General features: G+C 41.8%; 1 protein-coding gene across 2 annotated transcripts in view; it reads left to right on the forward strand.

Annotated features, from left to right (window-relative positions):
- The window catches only part of rftn1b (raftlin, lipid raft linker 1b), a 170,019-nt gene that overhangs the window by 152,626 nt on the left and 2,352 nt on the right, over positions 1-15,041 (forward strand). For both annotated transcript variants that reach the window (XM_033640549.2, XM_033640550.2), the window contains exons 8-9: positions 5,452-5,555; positions 14,699-14,774. In XM_033640549.2, the coding sequence (XP_033496440.1) occupies positions 5,452-5,555; positions 14,699-14,774 (180 nt within the window). The remainder of the gene's footprint in view (positions 1-5,451; positions 5,556-14,698; positions 14,775-15,041) is intronic.

Genomic DNA, 15,041 nt, shown 5'->3' on the forward strand with positions numbered 1-15,041 from the left:
AATGTAGAAGCAGTAGTAGCATTAGTTGTAATAGTGGCAGTTGTAATGAAGTCAAGCAGAATTAGTTATACTTTACTGTACACAGATAAAACAAATGTTTATTGTACCAACTCAAAAAACACTTAAGCCCTTTTTAGATAGGAATTGCACAAATTTGCAGGAAAGACCAATCAGTCTTCTTTCAGTATTGGCAGTATAAAAACAAAATCAGGGAGTGCAGCAAAATACCGCCTACCTCCTTTAGTTTATACAGAATGTGCCTTTTTCGGGGCAATGGGGGGCGTGAGCATGTAACAAAACGTGTAGCTCAGCGTGTGATGTAAACAGTGACGTACTCCGAGGGAAGCCGCGGCTAGTCAGTCCTTCGGAGATTCTCTCATAAGTTGGCCCGTTCTTCACCGTCCCCGTCATCTGACGGTTAATGGCCTCTTCATTTGCAAGGGGCAAGGAAGGCGCACAATTCCTTGTCTCCCCAGTTGCTCATCTTTACAGTGTCTGTCAGGTTTGCGTTTCCCTCCTGCTACTAGATGCTCACTAATTCCTGCTCTCAGCTGTTTCCTGTTTATCCACCGCCAGTGGGTCACACATGCGGCGTCATCAACAGCTCCTCCCACAAGTCTTCAACAGCCCCTCCCGTTGTGGAAGGGCGCCTTGTTCTTTTTAAACCAAAAAGGTTCCGCCGATATGTCTACCCTACGAGGCGGAAAATTGGGCACCTCAGATCACCTGTTTGTCTAAACGCTCGCAGCTTGCCAGCAAAGCGGCCCAACACGCGCCGAAAATCTGGCAGTGTAAAAGGGGCTGTAGATACAGACACAGTACTGGTGGTATTAGGCTACATCCACGGTAATACATTTTCACATAACTTTTGCTATGTTTACGCCAACCATCCACACTACCGTGGAAGTGCGCCACATGTCATCTCTTTTTTTGTCATCTTTGTTGCCAGTTGTGCAATCGGATGTTTTGAGAGGTGGGCCTTCTGTAGTGGTCATGACAACCAGTTTACAGTTGGTAAATAATGGAGGACAAACTGGTGGTAGCAGTTGCTGGATACCCAGAGCTATACGGCCTGATGATAAACAGCAGGTTATCAGACTGCCCCTGAGTCATCCTAAAATATACCTAGAAACAAATGTCATCTAGTCGAAGCTGCTGGGTCTCATGTACCCACACAGATCTGTGGTTGTAGGACGTGATGGGGTGGTTGCCTGGCAATAATAAAAACGTGCAGCAAGTGTTCTATTTTTTAATAGTGGCATTCAATATTTTTTTTTTTTTTTAAAGACAGTGCGGTGCACCTCGTGTTTTGCAACCTTCAAAACACTTTCTGTGTGATCGGGACCTAAGACTGTTGTGTCGCTTTCAGTAGAAGTCCCACCTCATCGTCAGTCCAAGCAAAGAAATCTCTTGTCTTAGTAGTTTTTTCTGCAGCTGCCAACTAGGCAATCAACCGTAGATTTGGCAACCTGCTTCCTGTATACATCAGCACATGCATGCCCACTGTATGTGAAAGGTCATTTGATATGCGGTTCCAGGTGTGTTAGTATGGACGGGGATTGTTTCTGAAACAATGCTCGTGCTGAGAAGACGATCAACCTTGACAATCTAGAGGAAGTGAAAGTCCTAACAAGGTTTCTGTTGATGAATGTATTGTGGACATAGTCTTAAGTCCTATTCACATGGAATTAATATTAAATGGGGATCTCATGTGATTTAGAAATGACTCCCCAGTCTGTTTCATGCGGCACAGTCACGCAGGATAAGCGAATTGGTGTTTTGTATTGTATGTTGGTATTTAACACTACGCCGCATCACTAGCAATAATCTACGACGTTCTACTTTTTTTGTGTTTTCCTTTACATGTAGGTTAAAGAAACAGAACTGATTATGCCACACCATCCATCCTATCTCATCTGCTTTGGAAGCGTCACCCATTTGATGGATTTGAGCTTTCTCTTTCTGCAAATAGTTCTCCATGCTGCTAGCGAGATGAGCCTTCTGCACCCAAAATGCTGTCAAAACTTCAGTTTGTAATTTCAAGTGCAGCCTCCATAATTCTGGGGAAGAGAGACAGATTCACCAATTCCCACAATAGTTCACCTCCTGCCTCCAAATGTGTCATAATATCACATGATTTGACCCTTCTGACCCTTTAAAGTATTATTCTGAGAACATTAACACTGTAAACGTACAATTATTATTGAAAAATATCTTTGAGAAGGTTGTGACTTCTGTGCTGTGGTTACCAGAGCATGAAGAAATTTGCGCTGAAGCAACATAACTTACAGTAGAAAACAAGACAGGATCACCAACTAGCTCCACAATGAGAGCTCCTCTGATCTGTGATCCTTTCTACAAAGAGAGGAAACAAGAGGTGATGGTCCTCTTTGCTTTCATTTTTCTCTCTGAAGCCTTTATAGTTCACTAGATTTTCATGAGTCCGTGGTGTGGCTCCTTCAGGGACAAAAAGGACACTTTCCCAAGGCAGCCTGTCGGCGGTAGAGGCTGATGAAGGCGAGTGTACAGTACATCTGCATGAAAACCTCGCCTGGTGCAGCTTTAATTAGACAAGATTTTCACAGTTCACAGTGCAGTGAAGGCTAATGTAGCGTGTGTAGGTGTGATGTATTCTCAAGTCTCTGTTCTTGTACAGTTGATCAGTGTACTATGAATAGACTCTGTGAAGTTCTGTGTTCATGTTCACCGCCTTCCTGACTCATAGCGATACTCGTACCGCACTGCCGGGTGTAACGGTCTGGAGTTTATATAAAAAAGGTAACGACCCAAATAATGACATTTTTATTTTACTTTTGCACTCAAATAATTATTTGGTCTATTGTCAGGGTTACTTGTTTCAATAACATATAAAATTTCCATTGAATTGAGTCAAGTAATATTGACATAAACCAAAAAAGTACCTATAATGTAATTAAATCAAATCTTGCGTGATGGTGAAGGTTGCATTTACGTGACTGACACGCTGACAAGAGTAAAGAGGGAAGTAGTACAAAAGAGCAAAAGTCTTAAGTCTTAAGTCTAACCCTAACACGCGTGAATCCCAGTAAACCTTGAGTTATGGTGTGAAATAAATAACTTTGTGCGATGTCATGTCATCACATTACATTAGTAGGTTAGTACAGTGGTTCCCAACTGGTGGGCCGCAGTCCAAAAGGGGGTCGTGGGTCCACTCTGAATGGACCGCAATTGATTTGCAAACGTGTCAAGTTTGTATATAACACACTTTATTTCTCAGTACAGTAAATTTCCAGCACAGAGCTTTTATTTTAAAGTGCTGTTTCCTGCTGTAGAGTGAGTGACTAATGGACAACTATTTGACAGACACAGAAAACTAGCTCGACGATGTGGCCAAACACAAGAATGACACTTAATATATTCAAGTGTGTGGACCTTGAAATGATAAGTAAGGAGACATCTGGACCCCGTGGCTGGACCAATTGGGAACCACTGTGTTAGTACATAACCTCACATTATGTATGTAGCTTGTCGACACCCAACCATGTTTCTTTCCTTAAAACTAACCTACATAACTTTAACTTTAAACAAAGTATGTGACTTAATGTGAGGTGCCAACAAGCTCATCTGATAGAGGAGGTGCCCTATGTACAAAGACAATGTCCTTGCCACAGCGGACGTGGGTTAGCTTCCAACCTGCAAACCCTTGCTGCATGTCACCCCCACACCCCTCTGTCTCCTCCAACACTGTAAATCTGTCCTGTCCAATAAAGGCAAAATGCCCAAAAAATAATCTTAAAAAAAAAAGTATGCAACTTAAGGTAAAGTGCATAATGTGACGACACCTAACCACCTGCCTTGGTCAGGCAACCCTAGTAGTTGGGGGTCTGGTGCCTTGCTTAAGGGCACCATGATGGTGCCCAGGAGGGGAACTGGCATCTCTCCAGCTACCAGTCCACACTCCATATTTGGTCCGGACAGCGACTTGAACTGGTAGCCCTCTGGCTCCCAACCCAGGTCCCAGGAGCTGGGTTGGGCTACACGTAAACCTAACCCTACATTAGGTTAAGTACGAAATGTGACTCTGCCCAACTGTCTTTCCTTTCCTAAACCTAATCTACGTATTTTTCTTTCCTAAACCTCATATATCTCAGCCGTCATTGGGCAAGGGCGGGTACACCCTGGACAGGTCACCAGACTATCACAGGGCTGACACATAGAGACAGACAACCATTAACACTCACATTCACACCTACGGACATGTGCAAGTCTTTGGACTGTGGGAGGAAGCTGGAGTACCTGGAGAGAACCCACACTGACACAGGGAGAACATGCAAACTCTGCACAGAAGGGCTCCCCCACCCTGGGTTTGAACCAAGAACCCTCTTGCAATGCTAACCACTGCACCAGAACAAATATTTTCTAAACCTAACCTAACCGGTAGGGGCGCTAATTTGAAAGATACAAACCACTGGTTGAGGATACGATGGTATATGCAACATATTTGAAATACATCAACTTTATTAACAGTAATTACATAAACTTTAATCAATAAATTAGGTTAATTCTATGAGCTATAATTCTATAGTTATAGTTTGATTTAACTTCACAGTCCTTTTGAAGAATATGGAGTTGTCCCTTGAAGTCACTTAATGATTAGCAGCTGTGTGTGTGTGTGTGTGTGTGTGTGTGTGCGTGTGAATGCATACGTTGTTGCTGGTACAAGCGATCTGACTGACACGCGTTGCGGTTTTTCAGTTACGGCAGGTGCCTAACATGACAAGGGTGCCAAACCACACATACACTTCCTCTGAGAACGGAGTGTGTGTGTGTTTTGAAAGTACACTGAGTAATCTGTGTGTATTTCAGTTTGAATCACCAACAGGCTCCTTGTCCCCAAGTCGAAATACGCATGTAAATGTTTGCGTTTCGTCCATTCTGGACTTAAATCTGTCATTGAGACAATGATGGTATTTTAATAGCACAAACAGCAGTAAAATGTTTACAAAGTGAGCAGTTTCACATGAGCAGTCTATTTGCTCAAGGACTTACTGCGCTGACAAATGCTTGTCATGAATAGAGATGGTTGCCATGTTGACTTATGGCAACCAGGGAGCTTCTGCTGCAGCTGATTTATGTCTCAGTTTTTATTCTTTTCTGTGTACATTGCTTTAGAAAACCACCTCTCACACAGCACACATTCATCATGTTAAAGCCATCATATAAGAGAGGGAGGGTATTTTTTAACTGAGATCTGAAGTGATGCGAACAGTGCTTGATTGCATCCCATGCCTTGATGCCTCACAGCTGTAATCAGAGCAGTGAATGCGCTCTGATACATAACATGCATACATACTGTCCATTGTGCTGTGTAGGCTACGTGATGTGTAAGTGGAGAAAGAAAGGGATTATATGCAGATTTTAGGCTGTGTGAGTTGATTGCAGGTTGTCATGGACATGTTGTTTTCTCCACAGGGTCTGCAGGTGAAGGCAGATTATATTCCTCTGCTACAGTCCCTGGCCACGTATGGATGGAGGCTCACCTGTGTGCTGCCAACTCCTGTAATCAAGACGAACAGGTAATGACCCTCATCTGACTATTAAAGGGACATTAGGTAATCTGTGACCTCTTACGACCCCTGTTGGCGAGCAGAAGGAACTGCATCAACAGCAACTGCATGCTGTTGAGTTACTGCTTACCAATGAGCTCAAATAAAGCATTCACAACACACAGGTGATCTTTATTTAACTAATCATGTGACTTCTAAAAATAATGAGCTGCACCACTGATGATTAATGTGCCTCCTACAGTATGTCCCAGGTGGTGAACTTATGTACAAATGTACTTTGTATTATATGTTTGTAACTCATTTACTCTAGAATACAGTGAGAGATGCACTGTAAAATCTGACAAATTGATCTTAACTATTGCTTTGAAACAGGTAGGTAAATGTAACTATTAGTCTTAACTTATGTTTATGTTATATAATGTGCATATTAAGTTTACTTTACATAGGTTAGAGCTCTAATCAGGCCCAAAAAATCAGGCCAGACCCTTCATGAACCCGCAGTTTCTATCCAAGCCTGACCCGAGCCTGACCCACAGCAGCAGTTTTGGGCCTGCGTTCAATTGAAAACCTGAATTTCTACTGTAAAAAATATATTACACTACATTTTACATATTATTTTAATATTAAAACATTTATTGCAAGCTAAGAGCTGACTCTCCTTCTTCTGTTCTTTATTTCAATAGTCTGTTCTCTTCTGCGCGACAGGTTCGGCAGAGTAGGCTGCACCCCTCTGTGCATCTAGTGCGCATGGTGGTCCATAGCAATTCGGCGCGCAGATGATCACCGCTGTTCACTGCATTATACGCACATCTCCCCTATCTCTCCCACTGCTGGGGAGGCAGAAGCAAACACTGTAGACCCCCATCTTTCTCTTTCTGTCATTTTCCGTCAGTCTCTTGCACATCTCTCCGCAAGTTCTCCACTCCATTGCTCCATATTCCCTCCTTTTTCTTTCTCTTTCTCTCTTGATTCAACACATTAAATCTACTGCCATTTACACACATGAACTGCCAGTTTTACCCAAAAAATAGATAAATAAAACACCAGTAAATTGTTGAGAATCTGACCCGATTTCAGCCCCTGGGAATAATGAGAAATTACAGCCTGGCTCTAGTTGGGTCGAGCGCAGCTGAGCTTGGGAGGAGAATCAGAGCTTTAATAAAGATATAAAGTAAATACAAGATAAGACTATAAGTTAAATTTACTTATCTTTATGAAGGCAGTCGATTTCCTGGATGTTAAGTGTGATCAACCTGTCAGGTTTTACAATGAAATAGCCCTAAAGTAAAGTACAAGTACATCAAGGATTTACTTATCCACAGCGCAACACATTCTCACTCCCAGCTTGTCAAACACTGACGCTTGGTCAGTGGACCTACACGTCAAAGTATGACATTCTACGTACCCCTCCAGTATCAGATTTGGATGCTCAGTGACATCATTCATTCATTTGCCATAACTGCTTATCCTGTTAGGGATCGCGGGGGGCTGGAGCCTATCCCAGCTGACATTGGGTGAGAGGCAGGGTACACCCTGGACAGGTCGCCAGACTATCACAGGGCTGACACACAGAGACAGACAACCATTCACACTCACATTCACACCTACGGACAATTTAGAGTCACCAGTTAACCTGCATGACTTTGGACTGTGGGAGGAAGCCCAAGCTGACACGGGGAGAACATCTCCGCACAGAGGGGCTCCCTTCTGTGCTCAGGGACAGCGTGTCAATTTATGATCGTTACATGCATTGTGTCCTTTCAAATTAAGCTTCTGTTTTCAAAAGAAATGTACAATTTCTGCTTGGTAAATGCAGTCAGTCTCTTTTCAAAATAAACGTACAATGAAGGTGGAAAAAAAATAAAAATAAGGTTAATTTCCTTTAGGGGTGTAACAATACATTGATCCACATCGATTCATTGATTAACGATCCGATTATATCGATGCAAAATGAAAACATCGATCCATATCGTCATCTTAAAGATACACATTTATTTTGAAATTCACATAGCACGTCTGTGTCACCATTTCTGGGCAAGTGCGCCTCCGCTCAAACAACAAACAGAGCTCAGAAATAAATTGGTCAAATCATATTCTAGTTGTTTTTGTGAGTTGATGTAAATGATTGTGTTAGATGGGCATATGATATTGTGTCATATCGATCGCAGGCTCCTGAATTGAATCGAATCAAAATCGTATCGTGACAGACTTTGTGATATCGCCAAACATCGTATCGTCATCCAAACAAATCGATATAATATTGTATCGTGATGAAGCTCGTGATTTACACCCCTAACTTCCATGGGTTTTGGCAAAAAAATAGTAAGTTATATGGTTAGCTTTAGGCAACAAACTCACAGGATTAGGTCTAGAAAGAAACATCACGTGACATAAGTAACATACGTATGTCATGTGACATACATCACCAGTGTGCTGCACATACTTGCACACGCTGCTGTTAAACTAACTCTGTTGACTTTTCGTTTCACAGGGGTAACAAACAGCGGTCTCCCAGGTGAAAGCTCCCACTATACGCAGACCTTTTTTATCTTTATACGAGGGCAATTGCTCGGGGTGTCAAAAACTGCTCTGCTAAATGGTGTCTCAATGTTTCAGCATCTGACAGGCCACTTACCAAGCATTAGTATTTGACAAGTGTGAATTAAGAACAGGTTTGTAAGTATAGTGCTTGATAATTTATATTACAGCAGTGCTCCTAAATCATTTAAAAACACACTGGATTATCCGGTGGAGGATTAAGTGCACTGTCACCATGCTTGAAACAAGACGCTTTTTCTTAGCTCATAGAAAAAGTTGACATTTGGGAGTTTTCACAACACAACAATGAAGTGGCTTTTTATACCTGAAGTAACAGCTCTGTGTCACTGCATTGTTTATATAGAATGTGCATACGTTGTTTTTTTGGGGGGAGTTTCTTTACTGAAAGTTATGTGACTAAATATGAGTTCACTACTGCCATCTTTTAGTTCTGTTGTGAGGAGGCAGCTCTGAAGTTCACACAAGAACTACAAAGTGTTTCTTATGAAATGTGAAGCTGAAAACTCGGCTTTGTGTGGAAAGCTATTGTACAACTTAAAATCCAAAGATATTATAAACTGGTAGCAGGCACCACTGACTGTATATGCCACAGTATCTCTGTGAAAACTGTATGAGTCACAACACGCACACCTTATCTTTTCAAGTTATTGTTCAAGGAAATATGACAGCTTTTAGAAAAAAGACTGACCTAAATCTGAGCCAATTTAGGCTGAGCTTCGAGCCAAGCAGCAGCAGCTGTGAACATTTAAAAGCAGCAGCTCTGACTGTTGGTGGAAAATCTCTTCACTTAAATGTAACGGTTCCTCCGCTAAGCCTGTGCTGACTCATCACTCATGGCTGCTGTATGAGTGTACATCCGCTTATGGTCAAAGGCCTCGCATGTTCTCCAGGCACCCTGAATGAGCTTCACTTAAAGACACAATTTGTTCTTGAACATGCTGATAATGTACCATACCAGTCAAATACGTCACTCCACCATGGTTGAGTCCACGGTTGGTTTTTTTGTCCACCTACCACTGTGGGTAGTGGATTCCAAAAGCCACTCAATAGATTACCATTGTTTTTCTGGCTGGTGAGTGAAGAAAATCTAGAAGCCACTTGCATATTTTACCAGCATTTCACTAGTGGCTGGCGCTAATTTCCAACCCTGGTCGAATTTCTTCAAACCAGTGTTTGAAACCACTCATACTGAATAAAAAAACAGTATAGTCAAAGACCCTCACCATCTAACAGAGCTGTTTTTAGCTTTAAAATCAGTCAAATCATTTTGAACACTAATATTGTAACTAAAGAAGTATTTCACTGCCAAAAAAGATTGCATTTTTAATTAAACTAGGATGTCTCCGCAGTAGAAAGATGCAAAGATGTTTAAAATTGGAGCTACAGAACCAGAGAAAAAAAGAGAAAAGGGTCACTTATGCTCATGAGGTAGAAAACCTACAACTACCAGAATGCACTGCACCACACCAGACCAAAAAACGCTCCCCCTGGTGGGTGACGTTATGCAAACATGTCCGTTTGAAACGATGGCAGCCGCTGGCAAGAAATGATCTCATATTACAGTTAAACAGAACACTTAAACATGTTTCTGAAAAGGCGAGAAAAAGGCAACAAGATTGTAGTTTGATCTCAGTTTTTGGGAAACAGGAAACAGTATGGCACCCTCTTCCTGTTCACAAACTCTCACTATTACAGCTAAACATGGCACTAAAATATGTTTCTAAAAACCTTTTAAGGCAAGAAATAGAGTATATAGAGTAAATAGAATAGTAACATAATCTTGATATATATTCCATATGCGCTGCCTAGTTTTACCGTTTGATCGGATTTCTGTCTGAGTTTGAGAGAGCAAAAGAGAGGGGCAGGTCTGTCTCTTGATCTGCTTCTGTACTCTTTGTGTCCTCGATGGCGGCATGGGTGGCGGGCAATATGAAAATACAGAAGTACAGCCTGTAGTTCGAGCAACAAACCAAGAGCCAGCAAAACCGGTGGAGTTTCGCTGGGACGTAAGGATGGATATCTAGGCACTGGTTAGATTGAGGGAAGTTCACCATTGTTCATTTACACATACTACCCACATTGATACAAAGCTGACTGAAAATTGGCAAAGTACCATTTCAAGTATATTTCTTACTAGTATGTTAATAAATATATATTTGCTTGAAGCAAATGTGAAACTTTGAGAATGGTATTGAAATTCGATTCACTAAAGTATAGACTAGCTGTCAAATTAGTGGCATTGTCGCTCATGTCAGGAAGAAACAAAGTATCACCATATAAAGCGCAACATCTAATTAGCCTAGTAAACATAGACATTGAGATCACAAAGTAAAAGTAAAAAGCAAAATTCGTAAGTTAGCCCAAAAGATATTTAACAGTTAGTGAGAATATTATATTGGCAACACGTTAGCCTCAGACAGCTAATGGCTAGCTTGGTTAGCAGTCGCCTAAACTGATTGCAGAAAAACTTAATTCAGCTCCATCAACAGTATGACTTTATCCACAGATAATGCTCCAGCAAGGACATTTTGAGAGTAGATAAAACATTCATCCATCTTCCGTGACTTCTTATCCTGAGCCTATCTCAGCTGACATTGGGCGAGAGGCAGGGTACACCCTGGGCAGTCATAGATGAAACATGCCTGTTAGTATTTGCTTGGTCCTGTGACCATCTGACAAAATGGTGGATGTAACAATGTCAGCTGAAGTGCAGCTGCTATAAAGCGCTGCAAGGATGACTTTTTTCTTTTTGTAGGCCAACACAGAAGTTAACATCACCCTGGTTCCAGGCCGCCAGGAATGCTGCTCAGTCTTGCTACCAGTTTTATCCCAGTGGGCACTCACGGTATTGCGACAAAAATGCTCTGGGGCCCAAAAAGCATTTTCCCCTATAACCACAATTATGAAACAGATGTCTTTTAAACCGTTGACAGGACACCTCAAGCAAACTGCAGGAAGCAAACACAACTGGTTATGTTTATACATGGCACTTTAGGCCGCCTTGCATGTCACTGCAACTCAGTTTTATACTATATATATATATAGGGGGTCCCTGCTCCATCTCTCTGTCAGCTTAGGGGTTCTGAAAAAAAACCTTTAAGACTCCTAGTGTGTGATGGGACACAACATCCACAATCCTTGATCTGTGCAAAAATGACTTCAGTTCGGCTGGATCAGTCATTTCAGTGCCAAATTCCCACTTCCTGCCTCTTCGCAGGACATTGTCTGGAAAAGTAAAGAAGGAATTTCATACTTAAAAGACCGTAACTTTGGAGAACCCCTGCCTAATTTGTCGGCTTCACGTACATTCTTGCACAAAAGGACGGTGGATTTGTCCCCAATCACCTACAATGAAATCGCTTTAGCAAGGAATTTCTTTGCCGCCTGTTTGGACAAGAGAAATGATTACAGGGACCAACAGCTATTTGAATGTATATACAGGCATATAAGCATTGTTTTAAGACAGACTTGAAAAATGTGAAGCTATTCTTTAATATAACATCGTGTCAAACTGATGAAGTGCACACCCAGTATATCCATCAGTGCACTGACCGATTGTTTGCTCTGCCCCCACCTCAGCTGGTCATGTTTACTGCTCTTTCACAGCATAGCTGATTAATTACCTCTTTATTTTCATCCTTTGTTTTTTTCCCTACCTTCCCTCCCTCTCTCCTCTCCCTCAAAATGCCACAACACAACAGCACAACATGGCTAATTAATCAGAGTCGGCCTAGATACAGTACAAGACGGAGCTCATTTCTCTCCCTGCCTTGAAAACATTTTGCGCGCCAAAGTAATGGTTGATGATCTATTTCAGATTAGCAATACTCATTACACTTGTTTTTGTGCTGTTGACTCCTTCATTTTTAAATAGCAAATTTGCAAATACACCCTTTTTTGTAGTCTTAGGGGTTTGCAGACTGCACTTCATCTGGAGGGGTCGGATAAGTGTCAGTGATCTCAGCCGCATCTGAAATTAATGCTAACTGGTGCTCAGCAGCTTCTCCACACAACATTAATTCATGTAGTTGTCTCAGAGCATGCATTCCTGCTCGGCGCATTCAATTAATGTAGATGGTAATTACATTTTAGAGCCATTAACTACAGTAAATGTGAATTTCTCTACATCAACTATGGAACAAGTGAACAAACAACAACTAAACACGAAGGTTCAGATGAATTAGTTAATTATTGCAGGTATCTAAACTTGATGGGGACTAAATAGTGATCAAGATATACATTATAGAGATTTGCATTTTTGAGTGCCACATTTGATTTGTCAGCGTTTTATTTCCAACGGCAGTTTGCAGCAGTGGTGTACAGTAGGCTTTTTCCCTAAAGATGAAGCCTCCAACAGGTACATTCACCCACAAATAGACACAGGTCATTGCTGTTCTATGTGGCTTCAAGTTATAATAGTGCAGCTGACACTGACAGCCCAGAGTAGGTTCAGTAAAGGCCTGTAATTTTCTAAGCCATCCACTCCTCTCAGGCTTAATGGGGTGGGGCTTTTGCTGGGAACTCCGGCTAGTTTTCAGCTTTGATTCGCCAGGAAGCTGTCCAGCATTCTTGACAGCCTTGAAAATAGCTTATGAATAAATGGTGGAAGGAAGAAGGTAATGGAAAAAAGAAGTTGTGGTGGGCTTTGGATGGTTTAGATAGTAAGCCTTCTGCTGGAGGAGCCTCAAGTTCATTTGATGTTGAGAAAGGCAAGATTTGTAGCAGGCTTTTAGGGTTGTGCAGCGATTATAAACCTGCCATCTTTCCTCATGTGCAAGGTTGAGCTGGCAGCTTAACTTTAGACAGCACCTAACCTATGTGTGTGCGTGTGTGCACACGTGTGCATGTGATATTGGACTTGTGTCAGATAGCAATACAGAACAACATATCTCCTTTTAAGCCATGTCCAATAACAGCAAAAGATAAATAGAAGGAATAAAGCAGAAACAAACAATAAAACTGTCAAAAATGTGGCTGCCACTAGAGATAAAAGCGGAGAGGTAAAACTGAGCGGGCAGCTAGTTGGAAAGAAAACACTGGACTATAAAAAGGGCTGTGAATGACAAAGACGAGCAGGCGAAAGAGTGAGAGCGAGCGTGAGAGACAGGAAGCCCACTCAGAAATGAATCTGCATTTCCTGCCACGATTAATCTGTCAGCGCAAGTACTTGTGCAGATTATCCTTCTCAGAACACAGGACTGTGACATGTGCATGGGATGGAGGATTATTTCTGGGGAATTGAGGAAGAAAATAAAAATACATGCTCTGAGAAGTTAAAGATGTTCACAAGTTGCACACGGAATCAAAATCTACCTTCCTGCATGTGAAGTATCTGTTTCCTTGCAAGACTCAAACATAAGGGAGGAAATGACACTGAAAAATGTCAGCAGTGAAGAGGATGGGCCACAAATGTGAGGCCATATCTTTAAACTGTCAGATAAGAGTGTGAAGCATGAGCGGTGGCCAGCTATCATTTGACTATCGTGATGGAAGGTCAGAGAGAGTGTGGATCAATCTGTGTATCCCAGCTCAAATGAATCATACATATTTATCTTGGAGTTCTGCAGCAATTTTTCAAGCAAGGACTTTAATAAATTATGGAGAATCTGTCACTGTTTGTAACATTGTTTCTAAATGTTTAAATGTAGAAAAGCGAGTGGGAAAAGCTTATTTCCATCTCTTCTTCTCATTTTATGTTGAATCGTTTCTTAAAAGGTCCAGTGAGTAGTTACCTTAGAATGAGCCGTTTATATCTCTCCACGTTCACGCCATGTTTCTACAGGAACCACAGACAACCCAAACACTGGCTCTAGACATAGCGGTTTGTGTTTTTGCGGCAGCCACTGTAGTCAGAAACCCATCTGTGACAAGCACCGAATTGATGACACCAACTCCTGTGTGCGCACAGTGAGAGAGGAGAGGGCGAGACGCTGTGCTGCTAATTGAGGAGCCGCTGAATGAGTTCCCTCTGAGCGGTAACTCACTAAAAGAGTCTGAGAAGTCCGGGGCTGTTCGTGAAAACAGTCAGGATGCCGTTTCAGTTTATTCCACACTACTGAAGCTGCTCCTCTTTTTTAAACCACCGTGGAGTTCACTTTCAGCCATGCTTGCTGTTGCTGTGGGCAACAGTATGAGGTCAATATGTCAACAAACCAAAATATTTCAAGTGTCACAATATGAATTCTTCGTGATATGAAAAATTATACCGGTATTATCATAAACGAGATGATATGGCACACCCTTACAGCACACATTAGCATGTGTAAGGCCACCTGTATTTGTATGAATCTGCTTTATTCTGTGAATTTACAGGTTATAATCACCTGATCCATTTGTTTTGGAGAGGAAGACACCTCTGCGGATAATTCGGCTCCCAGTCTAAACTCTCTGAACAATGAAAACTGAGGGAATTCTAACCAGGAAAAGTCTAATCTGGCTGCAATCTGCAATCCTGTAAATCGTCTCTAAATCCTGCTATATCTTACACACTGAACCTTTAAATAAAGAGTGCCAGAAAGTAAAGGTGTTTGATATAAGAAATAGAATATCTTGTTGAACTGACAACATTCTCCCTCTCTGTCCTCATCTTTCAGTGATGGAAGTCTGTCCACCAAACAGATTGTTTTCCTGCAGAGACCCATCTTGGGCCGAAAGAGGAGGGAATCCAAGGTACGCGACCTCACATTCCTCTCTGTATTTCTTCTCCCACCGGTCGTTCCATCACCTGCTCAACATATATCCAAGGCCAACATCACCTTTTGCCACCTCCAATTCCACAGCTGTTTTTGTTTTTAGTAGCCAAACACACACAGTGCCAGACAAATGCAAACCGACTCCTCTCTTTTTGATATATCAGGAATTCTTCAGCAACAGACAAATGTGTTGTTTGGAGAAGCAGGGTTGGTAATGCTTTCTTAGCGACCCTGAATACTGGCA

Source organism: Epinephelus lanceolatus, chromosome 10 (assembly GCF_041903045.1).
Source record: "Epinephelus lanceolatus isolate andai-2023 chromosome 10, ASM4190304v1, whole genome shotgun sequence".
NCBI lineage: Eukaryota > Metazoa > Chordata > Actinopteri > Perciformes > Serranidae > Epinephelus > Epinephelus lanceolatus.